Raw genomic sequence first — 17,945 nt, 5'->3', positions numbered from 1 at the left:
CGTGCGAGGGGGAGAAACCCCCCCCCCAAACCTCAGCTCCAGCCCAACAAGTGGATTTTATTATTTTTCCTTTTTTCCTTTTTTTTTTCCCCCCCTCTTTTTATAAATTTTTCCTCCCCCTTTTCCACCCCGCCACCCACCGGCAAAGTGGGGTGGGCGTAAAGCGGGTGGGTGGGGGGGAAAAGAGGCAGCGATCTCCGTGGCGGGGGCTGAGCATGGAAGAGCCGCCGGAGGGGCACGGCCACCGAGACGCGGCGCCCGGCCCGGCGAGCAGCGGCAGCGGCAGCGATGGCGAGAGCGTCCCCGTGTCCCCCAGCCCCGCGCCCGCCTCCCCCGCCGCGCCCTGCCCCCTGCCCCTGCCCCGCCGCCGCCACCCGCCGCCGCCGCCGCCGCCGCCCCACCGCACCACCAACTTTTTCATCGACAACATCCTGAGGCCGGACTTCGGCTGCAAGAAGGAGCCGCCCGCGCCGGCCGGCGGCGGAGGAGGAGGAGGCAGCCGGGAGCGGGACGGAGACCGGGGGCAGAGCTCAGGTAGAGAAAACGTCAACCCGCTGCTGGCCCGGCCGCCCAACCCGCCCTCCCTCCTCTGCCCGGACTCGAACTGCCGTCCCGACGGCTCCGCGCCGCCGCCGCCGCCCGCAGCCGCCGCCGCCAAAGCCAGCCCCGCCGCGGCGGCGGCGGCGGCGGCGGGGGCGGCCAAGCCCCCCGCCGACGGGGGCGAGACTCACCCGGCGAAGTACGGGGAGCACGGCAGCCCCGCCATCCTCCTCATGGGCTCTAATAATGGAGGACCTGTTATAAAGCCCGACTCGCAACAGCCGCTGGTGTGGCCTGCCTGGGTCTACTGCACTAGGTATTCAGACAGACCGTCCTCGGGTAAGGAACCGCGGCGCATCTGGGAGCTGTTAAAATCGTGACAAGGTCGCCCCCCCTCCCCTTCCCCTCTTCCCCCCTTTGCTTTGGCTCCCGGCCTGCTGAGGACCTCGCGTGGGGAGGCGCGGAGGGGGGGTCCTGGGTCACCCGGGGCGAGAGGAAACGCGTGCCCCCCCCCCCCCCTTCCTCCTCCGAGTCTCCCAAATTTGAATGTGACGCCGGGCCCCGATCCGGCCGCCTTTCGCTGCGGAGAGCCGGCGGGGAGCGACCCCCTTCCCGTGCCCCCCGCCCGCCCCGCCTTGCCGCAGCCCGGGGTCTTCCGCAGCGCGGCGGCGGCGTGGGGTGGGGTGGGGTGGGAGCGCTGCGAAAAAAAGGCAGCGGATTCGGCGGCTCCCTGGTTTGGGGGCTTTTTCTCCCCTGACGCTATTTCTTTCCCGGGTGCTGGTGGCCTTTCTGGGGTGGCGGGGGCGAGACCTGAGCCACATGTTGAGCGGCTGCTGAGGTGCGCGGCGCGGTCTGTGTGTTTTCTCGGAGGGCGAAGAAAAAGGGGGTGTTTTTTTCGGAAGGTGGCGGCGGGGCTGTTCACGGCGGCCTCTGCAGCGAGGCAGAGCCCGGCAGGCCCTTAGGCCGCGCATTGCCGTGGGAGCCCGTGCTCCCTGCCGTGGTTTGCGGCCCGGCTCTCGGGGAGGGGACGTGCCTCTGCCCGGGGCCGCCCCGCTGGGAGCCCTCCCGGCCCCCGGCCCCGTTCTGCCGCCCCCTCCCACGCTCCTTGCGCTCCCCCCGGCAGCCCCTCATTTTACCACCGTTAGTTCCTCTTTTTAATGGTATCTTTTTGGAGAGGAGCGGAGGGCGAGGAGAGCGGGTTCCCCGTGACCCCCCAGGCCGGCAGCCGGGGATCCGCGGGCGCCGGCCGGGGCCGGGGTGGGCTCCCCTGTGCCGGCCCGGGGGGCGCGGGGCCGGCTGCCCGGGGGCCGCTCCGGGGCTCGGGGAAGGCGGCGCTGCCCGGCCCCGGCCCCGCTCCGCGCTGCCCGGCCTGGCCGCTGCCCGCCGGCGGTCAATGCGGCGCTCCCGGCCGAGCCACCTCCGTCCCCCGTTATTGACATGTCCAGCGACTCGCAAGTCAGAAAAGCCACTTTGATTGACTCGGGTGATTGATGGAGTGATAGAGCTGTCAGACGGCGCGGCCCTCGCTCCCGGCCGGCCCGGCCGCGGGTGTTTCGCTACCGATTCCCAGGGCCGCCCAGCGCCAGGCATTTTGCACTTGCGCCTTTATTCCCTTTCCTCCCTTTTCTTCGGGCAGAGGAGTGTTTCCACATGCCCTCCCCGAAGCTCCCTGCTCACCCGAGCTCGGAGGGGAGAAGGGCGAGGGGAGCCTGGCTCGGCTCGGCCGCCCTCTTTGTTGTGCTCGGAGCTGCCCGCCGGCCCCGGCCGCTTCTCCCGGCTCCGGGGACGGGCGGGCTGCGGCGGTCGCAGGCGCCGGCGCCCCGCTGCAAGGTGCCGGGGCAAAGCGATTCACTCCCCGCGCCCTCCCTCCGCCCATCCGCCGGCCGAGCCCGGGAGCACCCCGCCGGGGCCCGTCCTGCGCCCCGCCGGCAGCCGCCGCCGGGCCGCGGGGAAACCCCCCGCTCCGGGGAAGGGCTGCGCCGGCAGAGAGGAGCCTTCGGCCTACTCGGCGGCCAGGAGGCCTCGCCGGCTCCGGCTGCGGCTGCTGCTGGCGGGGGGCTGCGGGCCGGGGGCCGCCCGCCGAGCCCCACAGCTGTCGGGGGATTTTCGTAGACCCCTTTCTCCAGGGCTCCCTCCCCTCTCCGCTCCCCCTGGGCCGGGCCGGGCCGGCGTGCAGAGGACGGCGGGTAGCCCCCCGACCGGGCGCTGCCCGCGGGACGCGCCCCGGGGCCGGGCTGCTTCCCCGGCGAGATCTGTGGCACTTCACCTGGCCCCATCCCGGCCTGGGGACGGGGCGGCAGGGGGGGGCACGGCTTTCGGAGGGGCTTCATGGAAGGAGCTGCAGGCGGGGCCGGGGGTCCCCGGCAAGGATCGACCGCCGGAGAGCCCGGACGACCCGGGCGGCGGCGGGGCTCCGGGGTGGCGGCGGGAAAGGGCCCCCCGGGGCTGGGCCGGCGTTGCGGAGGGGCTGTTGCCCCCTAAACACAGGCCGGGGCAGCCCCCAGGCAGGCTGTTGCTCCCGGCGGCTCCCCGGCGCCGGGCCGCGGGGACCCTCGCCCCCCGCGCTGCCCGGCGGAGCCGCTGCCCGGCCGGCGGGCCCTGGCCCCGGGCCGTGCGGAGGGAGCGCGGCTCGTCCCGGCGCGGCGGGCGGAGCGGCGCCCCGACGTGTGTCGGGGCGGGGGGCGAGCGGGGCGCCGCTCCCCTCGGCGGGGCCGACTCGGCGGGGCGGCGGGGGGATGCGCGGGCGGCTCGGCCCCGGCCTCCCCTCTCCTTCCCCATCCTTCCCTCCGCCGTGCGGGGCGGCGGTGCCGGGCTTGGGGGGGGTGGAACGGGACACACACGGGACCGGCAGAAATTCACCCGTCGGCCATTTTTCCGGCGGCCGGCGGGGCGGGGGCGGCGGTCGGTCGGTCGGTCGGTCGGTCGGTCGGCGGCGCGGCCCTGCCCAGCGGCGTGTGTGTGCCCTGCCCGCAGGCCCCCGCACCAGGAAGCTGAAGAAGAAGAAGACGGAGAAGGAGGACAAGCGGCCGCGGACGGCGTTCACGGCCGAGCAGCTGCAGCGGCTGAAGGCGGAGTTCCAGGCGAACCGGTACATCACGGAGCAGCGGCGGCAGAGCCTGGCCCAGGAGCTCAGCCTCAACGAGTCCCAGATCAAGATCTGGTTCCAGAACAAACGAGCCAAGATCAAGAAGGCGACGGGCATCAAGAACGGGCTGGCGCTGCACCTCATGGCCCAGGGACTCTACAACCACTCCACCACCACCGTGCAGGACAAAGAGGAGAGCGAGTGAGGCGGCGCGGCCCCCCCAGCCCTGCGCCGCGGCGCCGGCCCGCCGGCCGGGAGGCGGACAGGTGCTATTTAAAAGCAGATCTATTGTCTATCCATAGTATAAGGACTCCGATTAAGAAAAAAAAAATATGAACACTTAACAAAAAAAAAAAAGAATCTCTATATAGCCAAACAGCATATGACCTTGTATATATTTAATTTCAGGTAAGAAATATGTGTAGCGATCTCTATTTGCTGGACAGTTTCTCTCTCCCCTTCTCTCTCTCTTTTCCCCTCTCTTTTGTTCGTTTGTTCGTTTTGTTTGCTTTCCTTTTTTTTTCTCGATGTCCGTTGCTCTTGTTTTACAGTAAATGTCCGACTTTTCTCATCTTTCGTTGGATCTTATTTTTGTGTGTGTGTGTGTGAATTTCTGTCTCTTTTTATTTTTTTTTTCCCGAGGAAAAAAAAAAAATTCTGATCCACAGACTGCGAGACTGAACCCGCCGCTACAAGCCAAAGATTTTATTATGTTCAGAAATCTGTAGTCTGAAATAAAGTGTAGACTGTGTTCAGGATCCAGGCTGGCTGTAATTCTTTATTTTAGTGTATGGATGTTTGTGTATATATATACACACACATAAATATAAAAAATAAATATATATATACATACACAATATGCTGTGTATATAGTGCCATTTTGGTGGCGTATTTAGGTTTTGTTTTCGATGGATCAGCGCAGCATTTTTTAAACCGCTCTTCCCTTGTTTAAAACCCTGTCTGAAACCTTCGATTTTTTTTTTTTTTTTAATTTTTATTTTTCTACCCTCTTAAAAAAAAATTTAATTCTCTTTGGCTGTTGCGGTCGTGCCTCACCTCCCGCATCTCCCTTTTTAACAAGAAATAAAACCCACCTCGCAATAATGGTACTAATATATCGCCAGCTCCTGCAGGAAAATTGCCTGAAACCGTCTGGACGTTTAGAGCTGCGGGATGTGTTGAGAAGGGATTTGCCTGACAGCTCCTTGTCTCGCTGCGAGAGGGTCTGCGCCCGCACTCGGTGTCCAGCGAGGAGCTCTCCCCGGGCAGGGCAGAGCCGCGGCGAGGAGAGGACCGGAGCGATCGCCGCTCGGCGCCGGGCGCTGCGCCGCCGCTCCCGGGGAGCGCTCCCCGCTCCCTGCCCCTGCCCTCCGCTCCGCCTTTCAGGGCTCGGGCTCACGTTTGCCCGTGCGAGTGGGAAGCGTGGGGTCGTGGAGGGCCGGCGGCACGGCGGGGCTCCCAGCTGTGGCCCCCACTACGCTTTTCCACCCACCCCGCTTAAATTCGGCTGCGCCCCGTGCCGGGGGCGGCTCTCTTCGCCGCCGGACCGGCGACACCGACGGGCCGGGGTCGGGCCGTGCCCGGGGCTTTGTCCTCGGGCCGTCGAGGGCCGCCGTGCCCGGGCCTGGCGTCCACGCGGGCCTTGCGTGGGGCCCCGCGGAGCCGAGGGCGGGCGCTGGGGGTCCGCTCCCCGCGGCCCCTGCAGACACCGGGCGCCGGGGTGGGTGGAGAGCGGCCGGGCCCCCCGACGGGGCTGCCTGTCGGCTTTTCCTCTCCTTTCTTTTTCTTCTTGCTCCTCTCAGTCCCTCCCCGAGGCCCGCAGCCGGCGGGGCGGAGGGGAGAAGCGGGCAGAGCTGGAGCCAGGGTGAGACCTGAGCCGGGGGGAGCCCCTCTCCTGCACTCCCCCCCTTCTCGGAGGACGGGGCAACGCCGAGCCCATGCCCCGGGGGAGCGGGGCCGCGCGGGCCGGGGCCCGGAGGTGGGCGAGCAGCAGCACACCCGGCCGGCGCAGCCTGCAGCTCCTATCAAGTCTGCAGCTGCCCCTCGCCCCGTCCGAGGCTTTAGGGGGTTTCCGTCTATGCGAGGAAGGGGAGCGGAGGGGCAGCGGGATATGGCCTCTGCCATTTTTGTTTGCTTTTTAACTATTCCTGCTTGGCTCTCCGGTCAGTTGCCACCGACCGGGGACGGAGGCGCGGGCCGGGGCTGCCCTGCCCCGCGAGAGCCCCCTGCGCTCCGCACCCGCTGCCGGCGGGGCAGGACCCCTTCCCCACCCCATCCCGCTCCAGCGCATCCCACCCCAGCGCATCCCACCCCATCCCCGCCCAGCCCTCCTCTGCCAGCCGAGGGCTTTGCTCCTCTCTGCAGGCCGAGGAGCGGGGAATACTCGGAGGGCTTAAATAAATGTTGTACAGCGCCATCTAAAGTTCTGCATTTCTTCCTCCCTCTCCTCTTTTTGAGGGGATTGAACCATAAATTTCAATCTTCCGCACCAAGGAAAAGAAACCGTCCTTCGAAGTGCGAGCCGCCCCGCTCGGGGGGAAAGCGGCCGCCGAGAGCCCGGCCCGGCGGGGGCAGCTGCAGGACTCGGGGGGCGCGTTCACGGCCCCCCCGCCCCGGTCCTCCTTCACTTGCTGCTGTCGGGGGGACGCGGAGAGATTCCACCACCCCCCCCCCGCCCAGCTCCAGCCTCAGTTCAGTTCTCTGCCTTTCTCATAGACCCGCCGCCTCGCACTCCCCGGGAGCTGTACAGGCGAAAAATGTCATTTCTGCTTAAAAATCGGGTAATGATCGTCCCCGAGAGCCGGGTGCGACCCTGCCCTGCCGAGGGAACAGGGCACCGGCCCGCTTTGATTTCCCCGCCCGCGGGACACGGGTGACGCTGAGGCTGGCTCTCGGCTCTGGGCCGAGCGGGGCTGCCGGCCCCCCGCCTCCCCCCGCCCCACCGACAGACCCCCGGGCCCGCTGCCTACCTGCAGCCGGGGACAGGCTCCCGGGCGCGGGGATCACCCGCAGGGTGGGGGGCTTCGGAGGAGGAGGAAGATGAGGAGGGGATTCCTCAGCCGTGGGGTGTCCGGCCAAGCTCAGCTGAGCTGGACAAGTCACGAATAAAGACGACGGGGGAAATACAGGGCAGATTAAGGGGAGCCTAAGGAGGATTATTTAAACAAATCAGGCTTTTTAATGTAATTATGCTTTTAGGATTTCTCGGCCAGCGCAGCTGAGGGGGGCATATGAGGGGATCAGCGCAGGTCTGCCCTCGCTGGCTCCATGAGTGACCCCGTCCCCCACGGGCGCCGGGGGCAGACAGCCCCGCGGGGGGCGCTCTCCGGCCGGCAGGTGGGGGGGGCGGCGTGGCCCCCCCGGGGCTCAGCGCCAGCCCCGCGGTGGGCTGCGAGGAGCCGAGAGGTAAGAGTAGGAGCCGCATCGTCCTCCCCGTCGGAGAGGGACCAGGTGTGCGCGGAGCGGTGGGGGGAGGCGAGGGACACGCACCGGGGCCCACGGGCGGAGAGCTGGGGGCTGGAGGGGGGGGAGGGACCGGGGAGCCCAAGCCCCAGGAGGGGGCACCCACAAGCCGGGGCCGAAGAGCGCTGGAGGAAAAGCGGTACCTCCCCCTCCCTCCCCGCCATGGGGGTCGGCTCCCCCACATCCCGACTCTCGGGAGGCAGCAGCGCGTTTGTGGGGTGTGAATCTCAGCCAACACCCAACAGACGACCCCCCGCCCCCCCTCGCCGTCCTCCGCTGGTGGAAGGACGCACCGACGCTCATTTCTCCTTCCAAAGCACCCCGAGAGCCGGGCTCAACCGCTTCCAGGACCCCGGCCCCGGCCCGACGACCACCCCCGCCCCGGGCGGGGGCAGCCCGGCAGCTTGCTGCTTTGCATATGCAAATGAGGAGCAAGGGAGGAGGGGAAGGCCACGCGTGGTCCCCCCCGTCGGTCCCCTCGGGCCGGGACGCAGATCCCGCTGCCTCCTGTCACGGAGCTTGTTCCTTTGTGCCGCCTTTCGAGGAATCAAAGCAGACACGGTTGTGACACGTAGCCCGGCGGGTCAGAGGTCAGATTTCACAATCCCAATTACAATGATTTCTAATGATGTTTATCTTGCGGGCTCCGACGGCTGGGAGCTTTACAAGAGGGCTCCGCTCCCCTCCCCTCTGCTTGGAGGGCCGTGGGTGCGGGGGGCCCTCGCCTCGGCTCCGGCCGGGGGGAGATGCGCTGCCCCCGGCACCGAGCGCGGCGCCCGCCCCGGCGAAGGGCGCTGGGAGCCGGACGGCGACCCCCGGGGCGGAGGGGCTCGGGAGTCCGGCAGCGGTACCGGGCTCCCTCCGCACCCCCCCGGCGGTGCTCGAGGCCACGCCGGAATTAAGTGAGTGAATATCACAGTGGTTTACAGTGAATATTACCAAGCACTGCACCTCTCCCTCCCCGTCGGGTAAGGTCCGAGGCAGCGCTAACAAGTGACTAAGCGGAGGTGGGAGCTCTGCTCGCCAAACAGGCGCTGGTATTTGTTTGTCCGGAGCCCATCGCGGCCGGGGGGAGCTGTAGGGACCGGCCTTGCCCCGGCCGCCCCCCCACCCCCGGGCCGCCCAGCCGCGTCCAAAGCCGCCCGCGGAGTCCCGGGGGGGCGGCGGCGGGCGGTCCCGGCGGGGAGTTCACTCCGCGCCGCCGCGCCCCGGGAGGGTCCTGGCGACGGGGCACGGCCAGGAGCATCCCCCGAGCCCAGGGCTCCGGCGTCTTGTCGGTGAAACCGGTTCGATTTAACTTTTATTTTGTCTTACAACAAATAAACGCAGAGCGGCGGTCGGATCAAAACACAACTCAAACGGTTTCCGATTACATCTAAAACCGTTTGGAAAAAGCTTTGCCGAATGAAGAAAGGCTGAAATTTGGAGGGAAAAAGTTATAAATTTTGAGCTAAAAAACCATAAATCTGTAACTTTCCCTCTGTTGGGGAGTCGGACACGTAGCGCCCGAGCCCCAGCCTCGGGCTGGCTGTTGACAGCAGCGCGCAAGGTGCATCTTTCTGCTCTGCATCAAATGCCTTTGAAACAGATTTAAGAGTGTATGTAAACTAGCTAATGGAGCTCTTTCTTCCGGTTGAGTAAGTCGGTGAACCAGACTTTGCTGGAAGTAGAAGTCCTTTGCTCTGAGATCTGATCTTTACTGCACCAGGTGAGCAACCCTTACATTAAAAAGAGTTTCTTTGCTTGTTCTTGGTCACTTTGTCAGTTTGGAGATAACGAGGATGCGAATAAAAACTTTGTTAGCTGCGGCAGCAGCAGAGCCGTCGGGGGGAGGGGGTTAAGGGGGACGGGACGGGGCTGCCAAGCCGAGCCGAGCCGAGCCGAGCCGAGCCGAGCCGAGCCGAGCCGAGCCCGCTGCGGCCCGTGGCCGTGGCGATGCCGGTGTCGGCCGTGCGGTCGTGGGGGGCTCGGTGGGGCGGACACTGGGCGCAGCCCCGCTCTGCCCCCAGGCTGTGGTGGCGGGGCTCGGCTCGGGCACGGGACGGAGCAGCCGCGCCAGGGCGGTGCGGGGGTACCGGTGGGCCGGGGCACATTTCGGGCATTTTTTCCCTTTTCCCTTCCTCATCCTCGGTTGGGCTGCTTAGAGCCGCCGGGCTCGGAGGACGGCGGGGTCCTGCCAGCAGTAAAGGCAGCCCCGACGCCGGGCGCTGCCGGCGTAGCACGGGCCGCTGCTCCCCCTCGACGGCCGCAGACGAGCACCCCCCCGCCAGGCGGGGAGAGCCCTCCCCGGTCCCAGCAAAGCCCCGGAGTTTCCCGGGGCCAGGCAGACCCGCCTGGCAGCGGTCACCCGGGCACTGCAGGGAGGGACAGGGGTGGACGAAGAGGGGGGCAAGCAGCACCCCGGGGTGCCGGGCTCGGGGCGTCCCTTGGCACCGGTGGGCCACGGCCGCCTCCCACCCGTCTCAGCCGGCGCCCGTGGCGCAGCGGCTGCCCAGCCCGGGATCTGTTCGCGCGGGTGGGGTGTGGGAAAGGGCTGCGCCCGCAGTGGGGCCGTGCCGTGCCATGCCGTGCCGTACCCACCCTGCCGTGCCATGCCGTGCCGTGCCGTGCCTCCGGCCGCCCCCGGTGCCGACGGGGATGCTCCCCGCCCGTTCCCCGGCGCCTCCGTTTGCGAGGGCACGCTGCTCCCCGAGAAAACACCGCAGGGGCCCGAGGAACGGCGGCAGTAACGGGGCACTTTCCTTTTCTCCTTCCCTCTTCCTTTTTCCGAGTGTCAGATTCAAAAGAAACCCCCCTTCTCAGCCTACCCCCCGGCCCCGGGCGGCCGCAGGCTCCCCCCCGGCGGGGAGCCAGGCTCGGGGACCCGGCGGGGGCACCGGCGCTCTCGGGTGGCCCCGCATGACAACAGACCTTTTAAGAAATAGGTGGAGGAGGAGACGCACCTGCATGGCCTCGCCGGGCCCGAGAGCCAGGCTGGGGAGAGGTTAAGCTTAAACCCAAAAATTTGGAGTGAAGGGAGCCAATGAGGATTGTGCTCTGGTGGGTCCCCTCAGTCATAAAAAGATTGAAGAAGGCATGGGAAATAATAATAACTTTAAGATCAGTCCTGTTTTTTTTCTTCCAGAGAACAATGCGTGCCTTATCTCCCTCTGAATAAATAAATCGTAATTGCCCGACAGTTACCCGTTACAACAAACTTGACCAGATCTTCCAACAATTAGTTACGCGTTCTCTCTGCTCTGGTAAAAGTCTTGTTAAATGTGATGAATGTTAAAATAAGCTACCCTTGAACGTACTTTGCAAGATCTTTATTGGAAAAGTACAAGTATTTAAGCCTCTTAAGGAGACGAAATCCATAACGAAAGAGGATGGCTGGTAAAAGATAAGACTAGAGATAGCACTCGATTTTCGGATACCGAATGAAATAGTAATTGGATCATGCCTCTTTAATGGGGCTCGATGTTTTCCTGATGCCCTGATGCAGCTTTTTAAAAAAAATTTAAATGCGTACCCTTTGACTTCAGGAGCCGGGCACTGACTCCAGCAGCAGTTTTGCTGCAGAGAGATGTCAGCTTGGTCCTTTCCACTGGCAGCTTCAGCTGCCTAAAACGCTGTCTGGGAGTATCACACCTCTGGTACGGCAGTGCTCTCCTCATAGTGGGCTGCTGCAGCAGCACCTGGACCCCAGCTGAGAAGGCCGGGCTGGGGGCAAGCACACGCTGCCCATCAAGCCTTAGGGACCAACAATCAGTGATTTGGGTGGAAGAGGGAGGCTTGATGTGAGGCTTGCTCCTGCTTCCTTAGCAGAGAGGGGGGAAAAGGAGCTTTGAAGCCTTCTGACTCCAGCTCCCCATCCATCAAATACTGGTGCTGCCCGCAAGAGCCCTGGGCCGACTTTGTATTCAGGGTCATCCATGGAAGCTGCCCCCAAGACATGGAATTACAAAGCAAGAGCAGAGCAGAAGACTCGAGCACCAGCATGCAAACAGCCCCAGAGCTGGCCTCTGGAGATATCCTTCTGGCTAGGAACCGGGGTAGACCTTATCACATTTGAGGACCTTTAATTGGATTAGAAAAATGATTAGTACCTTTTTTTTGTTGTTGTTCCCCAGGAAGGGCTGAATATTTCCTTGGAATCTCCCCATTTCTATGTTCCTAAGTTACTGACCTGGCTGTACCTGTGTGATGGGTCCTGGGATCTGGTCCTCCCTTGGGCAAAACAAGCAGGAGCTGCACTGAGGCCCCTATCTGCAGGTGCTGTGAATCAGGATCAGGCCCTCCAGTGGGCAGAGCAATTTCTCTTCGTGCTGGTGTAGAGCAGGGCACTGAGAGTTTTGCCTGAGCCGGGCAAGGCTCCTGGGCCACCTCCACACCAGGAGATAGCACGAGGAAATTCCTTGCACATTTTCCGGCTACACCCATTGCGCAGTGATGGATGTCTTGGTGCAGCCCAGGTCTGGACATTTATAGCACTGTGTCATCTCCTCCAGTCCATGCTGCTGGAGGAGCTCGTGAGGCTCCATGACTGTGGAAGAGCAGGTAGGGAATTTCACAGTGGAGGTTCACAGCTTGGAGAAGAAGGGAGCTAAATGTTAGAACAGCAGCCTAGGGGTTTCACATGCAGCCTTTAACTTCTATAGGTCTTTTTACATGCAGGGTCGTATATTTAAAGTGGATTTCTGGATTAATTTAAGGTTGTTTGGGGCTCTCTCCCTTAAGTAAAAACACACGAGAGCCACGCTTTCTTGTGGAAATGAGCATAAATATGGATCCCTTTCTGTAGTGGTTTAACATGCAGCTGAGTTTACCCCAGAACATGTCTGTTATAGGATGCATCATATAAATATATAGTGAGTCACATTTTAGATACTGATCATGTCCTCCATAGATAATAATACCAGTTTGGGGTTATTACAGGTTCTGTGATGTAGCTGTTTCATATTTGACTTTTTAAAATACGTTCCACTTACTTGTAGACCACACAAGCTCTATCGAGGACACCTGGTATCTATTAGATTGTTTCAGTCCGTGGAACAAAGCTAATCTGATATGACTAGCGAAGTTGGGAGTTTTGCCATTGATTTCAATGGCAGCAGGATGGGACTCAGAAGGCTGAACTGTAAAAACACAGCTCCATATGATTTTATTCACATCTAGCCTGTCAGGAATAAAACCCCACCAGCCAGAGGTCAGAGGAGCTGCACTGCGCTTAGGTGCACGCACGCAAGATTGCAAGCAGAGACAAACCACACACGCGTGCGGATTTGCCAACTTTCACCTGAGGTTTAATTTAAAAATGAGCATCAGCTTAGCCTGAGCTACAACAATAGCTTAGTGGCCTGAATATTGCTGTAGATAGGATAAATCCTGGCAAAAATAACAGGCATGTAGCAGTGCCAGCAGAAAGGAGAGCGTTCCTCTGTGCCTCGCGTATTCCACCTTTCTGAGCTTCGAGGTGAAGGTACAGTTGCCGTTAGCAGCGCCGAGCACTTAATCCTCCCACCTGAGGTCATTCCTGAGCGCTGAGCCCGGTGGGAATGCTGAGCCCCTGTAAGCTGGCCGAGGTGCAGCGCAGTCGGTTGCAGGGCAGGGACAAGCTCTAACTTCCCAGGGAGGTTAATAACACAGATGAAAGATTTTTCCCAAAAAGAGTGAAACCCAGAGTGCCATAGAAAGCTTCAGGATCCTGCAGATCCCCTTTAATCCACTAACTCTTGACCACTGCCTGAAATTCCTGGGTGATCCCCTCGCCGCCCCCCAAATCCACTGCAGAGTTGGTTTTGAAGGGAGAGCTGATTTAAAGTGGTTTATCTCTGCTGGTTTCACTGCCGTGCGACAAGGTGAATGCAGGCAGCACGGGCTCCCTTCCGTGTACGCTGGTTTACACCAGCTCCAGATGCAGTGGTGGTGCTGAGTGAACAGGAGAAGGCAGCATCCAGCCCATGCTTCTGCCTTTCAAGAAGGCTTATACCTCTGCCGTGGATTTTTGTACTTGGATACGCGTTACTCAGTCAGTGGGTTTCACTACCCTGAGCTTGAAAAGTTACTTGAATGCTTTATGTAAAATTACAGACACTTGTCACACTTCAAGCTCTTCTATATAGCCAATAAATTATTAAAAATGATTTATGAAAACATGTACATGACTGAAGATGAATGACATCATTATTGTTATTACTATGAATTAAGGGCCAAATCCTGTTTGTGGTTTTTTTAAGGACTCCTTTATTTTGTGTTCTTCCTAAACCCACTCTTACAGCAGTAGCGATTCTGAGAATTGAACTTACCATTTTTGTACGTCTGGCAAAATCGTCCTTGAAATCACTAGGAATTTTGTGTGTATGAAGCTGAAAGTAAATCAGGGCTTCAGGATCTGTTTCCAAGAAATTCGAAAGAGTCTTGGAGTTTTATTTAATTTGGACGGAGTGCACTTGCAGGGAGACCTCAAGCGCTAAAAATAAATACGACTCTTCCCCATGCACAGAGTGAAAGAAGATGGACTTGGAGACAACTTCTTGAGTCATCTGGCCCAACCCTTTGCATCACACAGAGTGAAGGTTGCACTAATCCAGCCCTAAAGTTCTCCGTTCTTATCTTACGCATCTCTACTGCTGGTGCTTTCATTATCTCAATAGGCAGTTACTCTGTTTGCGCTGTACCCCTCCAATTCTTTTTATGTTTCTGTTTCTGCAAAGATTCTTGCATTTAGAATAAGACCCAGGAAAATATTCAGGTGCTAAATGCATTTTCTGGTCAGTTAAATAAAAAAAAAAAAAATTATAGTTGTGTATGAATCTCAGTAACCTTTTAATGTTTAGTTAAGTAATAGAATTAACTCTGTACTAATTTTTGTCAGTGTTAAAACATGCATTGAATGGCAAATGTTTTAGAATGATTTCTGGGTAAACCAGGACAAGCACTAGACTAGACCTGCATATCACATTTATAAGAAATCCTTCTTTGGAGCTGTATTTTGAGTAAGAGAATATCAAATGAATTCAATCTGAGCTTATGTAGGAGTAGTGAACTAATTACGCATTAACGTAATTTATTACTTGCCCACAGAGTTACTGAAATTATTACGTGACCATTTTAAATAGCCCTAGCAGGAAGAAAAATCTCTAAAGCCAGAGATCAGAGCTGCACCCGTTTTCAGCAATCCACAGGTCCTGGGAGTACAAAGCCATCCCCAGAGCCAGCCCTAATTCAGAATAACTACAGCTCCTGCATTCCTGGCACACCACAACAAAAGACAATAAATGGAGTCAGGTTTTGTCCGGTCCAGTCAGCCCTCGCTACTGTGCTGCGGGCTCAATGGTTTGCTTCACACGAATGCAGGACTGGACTCAATATGTGCCTGCTTTTTTCCTTTATCCTGCCCCTCCGTCCCCTCCTTTTCTTTTTAAACGTATGTAGGAAGAAAAAGTCTCTCCACAGTTTTCAGGATCAGCCCCCCCAAATTGCATCTCATGGTGCCTCTTTGCCATATTCCACGTTCTCAGCCATAAAGGCGTCCAAAACACATTCACGTTACTGAGACAGGGGGGTTGCAATATTATTGAAAGGGACATCACAGGAGAAAAGTTGAAAACCTCGGGGCCCGATCCTGGGCCCTTTGAACTCAATAGGCTTCAGTGGGAGCAAGCTCGTGTGCTATACGTGGAGAAGCATTAAACTTAAAAGCAAGCTGTTTAAAAGGCTGCATTGTTTCTTGCTTGTACTGATAGTTTCTCATGTAAAGTTCTATATATTCTTTCACAATAAATACATGAAACAGTTAATCCAATGTTACATTGTTTAGTAATATTTTACTTGCAAATGACCATCGTTTCTTCTCTGCTCTGTTTGTTCTTCTGAATGTCTGTTTTATATGCTGGAAATGGAAGAGCTATTCTTTTAATGCCCATTTCTTTCTGATGATAATCGTTCTTTCTGGCAAATGCTGTGACTCGCAGCTAGTCTATATTTTCAATCAGTAAATATTGAACCACAATGGCAAGGAAGGTCTGAGCTATGATACGGCTAAAACAAACAAATAGAAACCAGCCCACTTTTTTTGTTATATTTCTATTATTTTCTGGATAGACGTACCCTCCTCTAAGGTGGTTCGAAATTACTGGCTATCTTGTCCCGCAGGGGATGTAAGCCAGACTTTTTTTCGAGAGCAGCTACGGTGTGGAGGCCGGGAGCCTTGTGGGCTGGTGGCTAATATTTCTGCCTGCCCCGCGGGGCAAGCCGGCTGGCAGGGCTCCCCGGGGTGGCACCGCGCGGGTATCGGGGTGGTGGCCCAAGGGGTGATGCTGGGCATCACGCAGCACCGCGCACTGGAGCACGGGGCTGGCACCGACAGTGTGATTTTGCCGCGGGTTTTTGGGGCGGGAGGGAAGCTAGTGCCCGAGCTCTGGGGCAAGCCAGTCCCCGCTGCGGGCTCGGTGTCGCGGTAATCCCCTTCTCCTGGCGATGCCCAATCGCAAAGACAGCCACCGGGCCAAATCCCCAGCCCTTACCGAGGCAAAATGCCATTGACTTTAATGAGCGTTTGCAGGGAGATTTTGGATAAGTCAATGTGGACTTTTGTCTGCGTGAGGACTGAAGGATTTGGCCTACAGTCTTTTACAGTACAAGGTTAATCAACATGCGGGAAATTCCCACACCCTGTAAAGGGCCCTATTGTACCTCTGTTCGACAGAAATCTCTGCTAAATCACTGGCTCCTCCGCTAAAAAGCTGCGGGTATGATATGAACCAAAGTAACTCCAAGTCGGTTAACAGGATCTTCCCAGGAATGTATCAAAAAAAGGCTCCCACAAAAAAAGCAACCTGGATGATTCAATGGGAGCCAGTGGTGGAAGTGCCCGCTCCTGCCCTCATTAACATCAACGGGAGTTTCCCCATTGATGGAGCCCATTCAGCGGGAGAGGAACCGGGCTTTACAGTAGCATTTTAAATTATATTCAAAGGTCACTTAAATTATATGGTCACTTTAAAACCGCTCTCCAGAAACCTGAGTAATATTCAGTTATGCTGGGCACTTGCCCGAAAGTGTCAATTAGGATCTCTTCGGATACATTCGCTTTTGAAAAAGCCAGTTGGCATCAGCAGCTTGTTGTAGGAGCTGCTGCAGTCTAAGGTGTTAAAATGAAGCATTTGTTTTTGAAATGACCTATAAAGCCTGTCAGCATTTGCAATCCAGCTTGCGAGCGGTTGTGCGAGGCAGACTGTTTGATGTCCAGGGGGATAGTTTGCCACCTTGGGCAGGATCCAAGTTTTTCAGGGAGCTGAAATTATCACCGGACAGTACAGAAATACTAGCATTTGGCAACAGGAGGTATTGATAGAGACACCACCCTATAAATAATCTATTCCTCCTCCAGTGGTGTGAGATCCTGGAAATAATATTCTCTATTATGAAGGAAAGGTGTTGAAGAATAGGTTAGAAAACGCAAGCACAGCCAAATGGCTCACCTGCCAACGCAGGCACAGCTTGCCTTGTAAATAAGTTAGCTGTGCTTTCCTTGCCTGGTATCATATCTACAAGAAGCAATAAACTGTCTAAATAAAGCATTAATTCTCAGCCTTATCACTTACGGATCCATCACGCCTTCGTATAATTTACTAATTTTTAGCTAGACGAACTAAATGTTACAGAAAATTTAAAGGTGGTAAACATGCTGTCTGCTGAATTATTCCGTGCGCGCTGGGAAAGTAGCTCATGGCAGAATTGAATTATTTAGTATTATTTTCCAGTATCATGTAGACGAAGTATAAGCTTCATTTTTGGATTATGATTTGTGTTATGAAATGCTTATCAAGTGTTTTCCAAAGATTAGTTTAATTTTAATTAAATAAACCTTTCTCAGGAGAAAGCTCCCAACTACTCTTCGTACCCAGAGGCTACCGTACTTGTTGTTTTTAATTATTTTTCACTGTTACCCAAACTGCTTTGGGTACTCCTGCCCAATTAAATCAAAGACATGGGCTTCTTATACACAATATGTTTAATATTTAATTTTAATTAAATTAATTAAATTGTTTATTTAATTTTTTGTGCATTATGTGCATTATTGTGCATGGAGCAATGCAAAATTTATGATAGGAAGAATTTGTGGGAGCTTTCAAACAAGCTAATTACTGAGGTAAAAAGAGACGACTTCTCTCTTTCTAGGGAATAGGCGTTCGACCATAAGGAGATAACAAAACCAGAAGCTGTTTGGATAAAATAATAGGTGATTGCACAGCATTAAGAATTATTTGTTTTACCTTACTTTATCTTGTAACCATTACTTGATCGTATCATAATAGATTTGACAACAGCCTTCTCCCTCAGTCGTCTCAGGCAGGTAATCAAGTATTTATCGGGGTGAATAAACCTAAAGCTACATTATAAATGTATTTGGAACATTAAAAATCAGCAACTCACATGCCACAGACACACATTTTTGGTCACACCCTGAGTCTTTTTTCTTCCAATAGATCCATTTATCTCCCAGGTAATGTTTACGAGAGCCTGCTGTTTATTAAAAGGAGTAGCACATAAAAACCCCCTCTTTTTTTTAGTAGGTGGGTGCAGATTATTTGTTGCGATAGATTTTTTTTTTTCTGATGAAGATTTCTTTTTCATCTGAAACGAGCAGCACAATATTTTTGATGCTGTTTTAGTCCGGCGGTGTATTGTTTTGAGATCGCTGACACTAGGTATAGACAGAGACAGAAAGATATTTTGCATGACCTTGATGCACGTTATTTCTATGTGAAGTTAATAAGCAAGAAAAACATTAAAATGCCTATTTGTAACAACACTGGGTTCTGTGATTTATATAAAGGTAGCTCGCAAGCCTCTCCTCTGTGCCTCTGTCCAC

General features: G+C 56.9%; 1 protein-coding gene across 1 annotated transcript; it reads left to right on the top strand.

Moving 5' to 3' along the window:
• The first annotated feature begins 215 nt into the window (after positions 1–215).
• On the top strand, positions 216–3,830 carry EN1 (engrailed homeobox 1). The gene is made up of 2 exons (XM_059820695.1): positions 216–879; positions 3,514–3,830. Exons 1-2 carry the CDS (start codon positions 216–218, stop codon positions 3,828–3,830), a joined length of 981 nt encoding a protein of 326 aa, XP_059676678.1.
• The last annotated feature ends 14,115 nt before the right edge of the window (positions 3,831–17,945 follow it).

Source organism: Gavia stellata, chromosome 8 (assembly GCF_030936135.1).
Source record: "Gavia stellata isolate bGavSte3 chromosome 8, bGavSte3.hap2, whole genome shotgun sequence".
Taxonomy (NCBI): domain Eukaryota; kingdom Metazoa; phylum Chordata; class Aves; order Gaviiformes; family Gaviidae; genus Gavia; species Gavia stellata.
This window is presented reverse-complemented; position numbering and strand designations above follow the sequence as displayed.

Excerpts from the sequence above, each read along its gene's own strand:
- EN1 (XM_059820695.1), top strand. The coding sequence starts at position 216 with ATGGAAGAGCCGCCGGAGGGGCACGGCCACCGAGACGCGGCGCCCGGC. Across the intron at positions 880-3,513 it reads TTCAGACAGACCGTCCTCGG|GCCCCCGCACCAGGAAGCTG; the intron begins GTAAGGAACCGC and ends CCCTGCCCGCAG.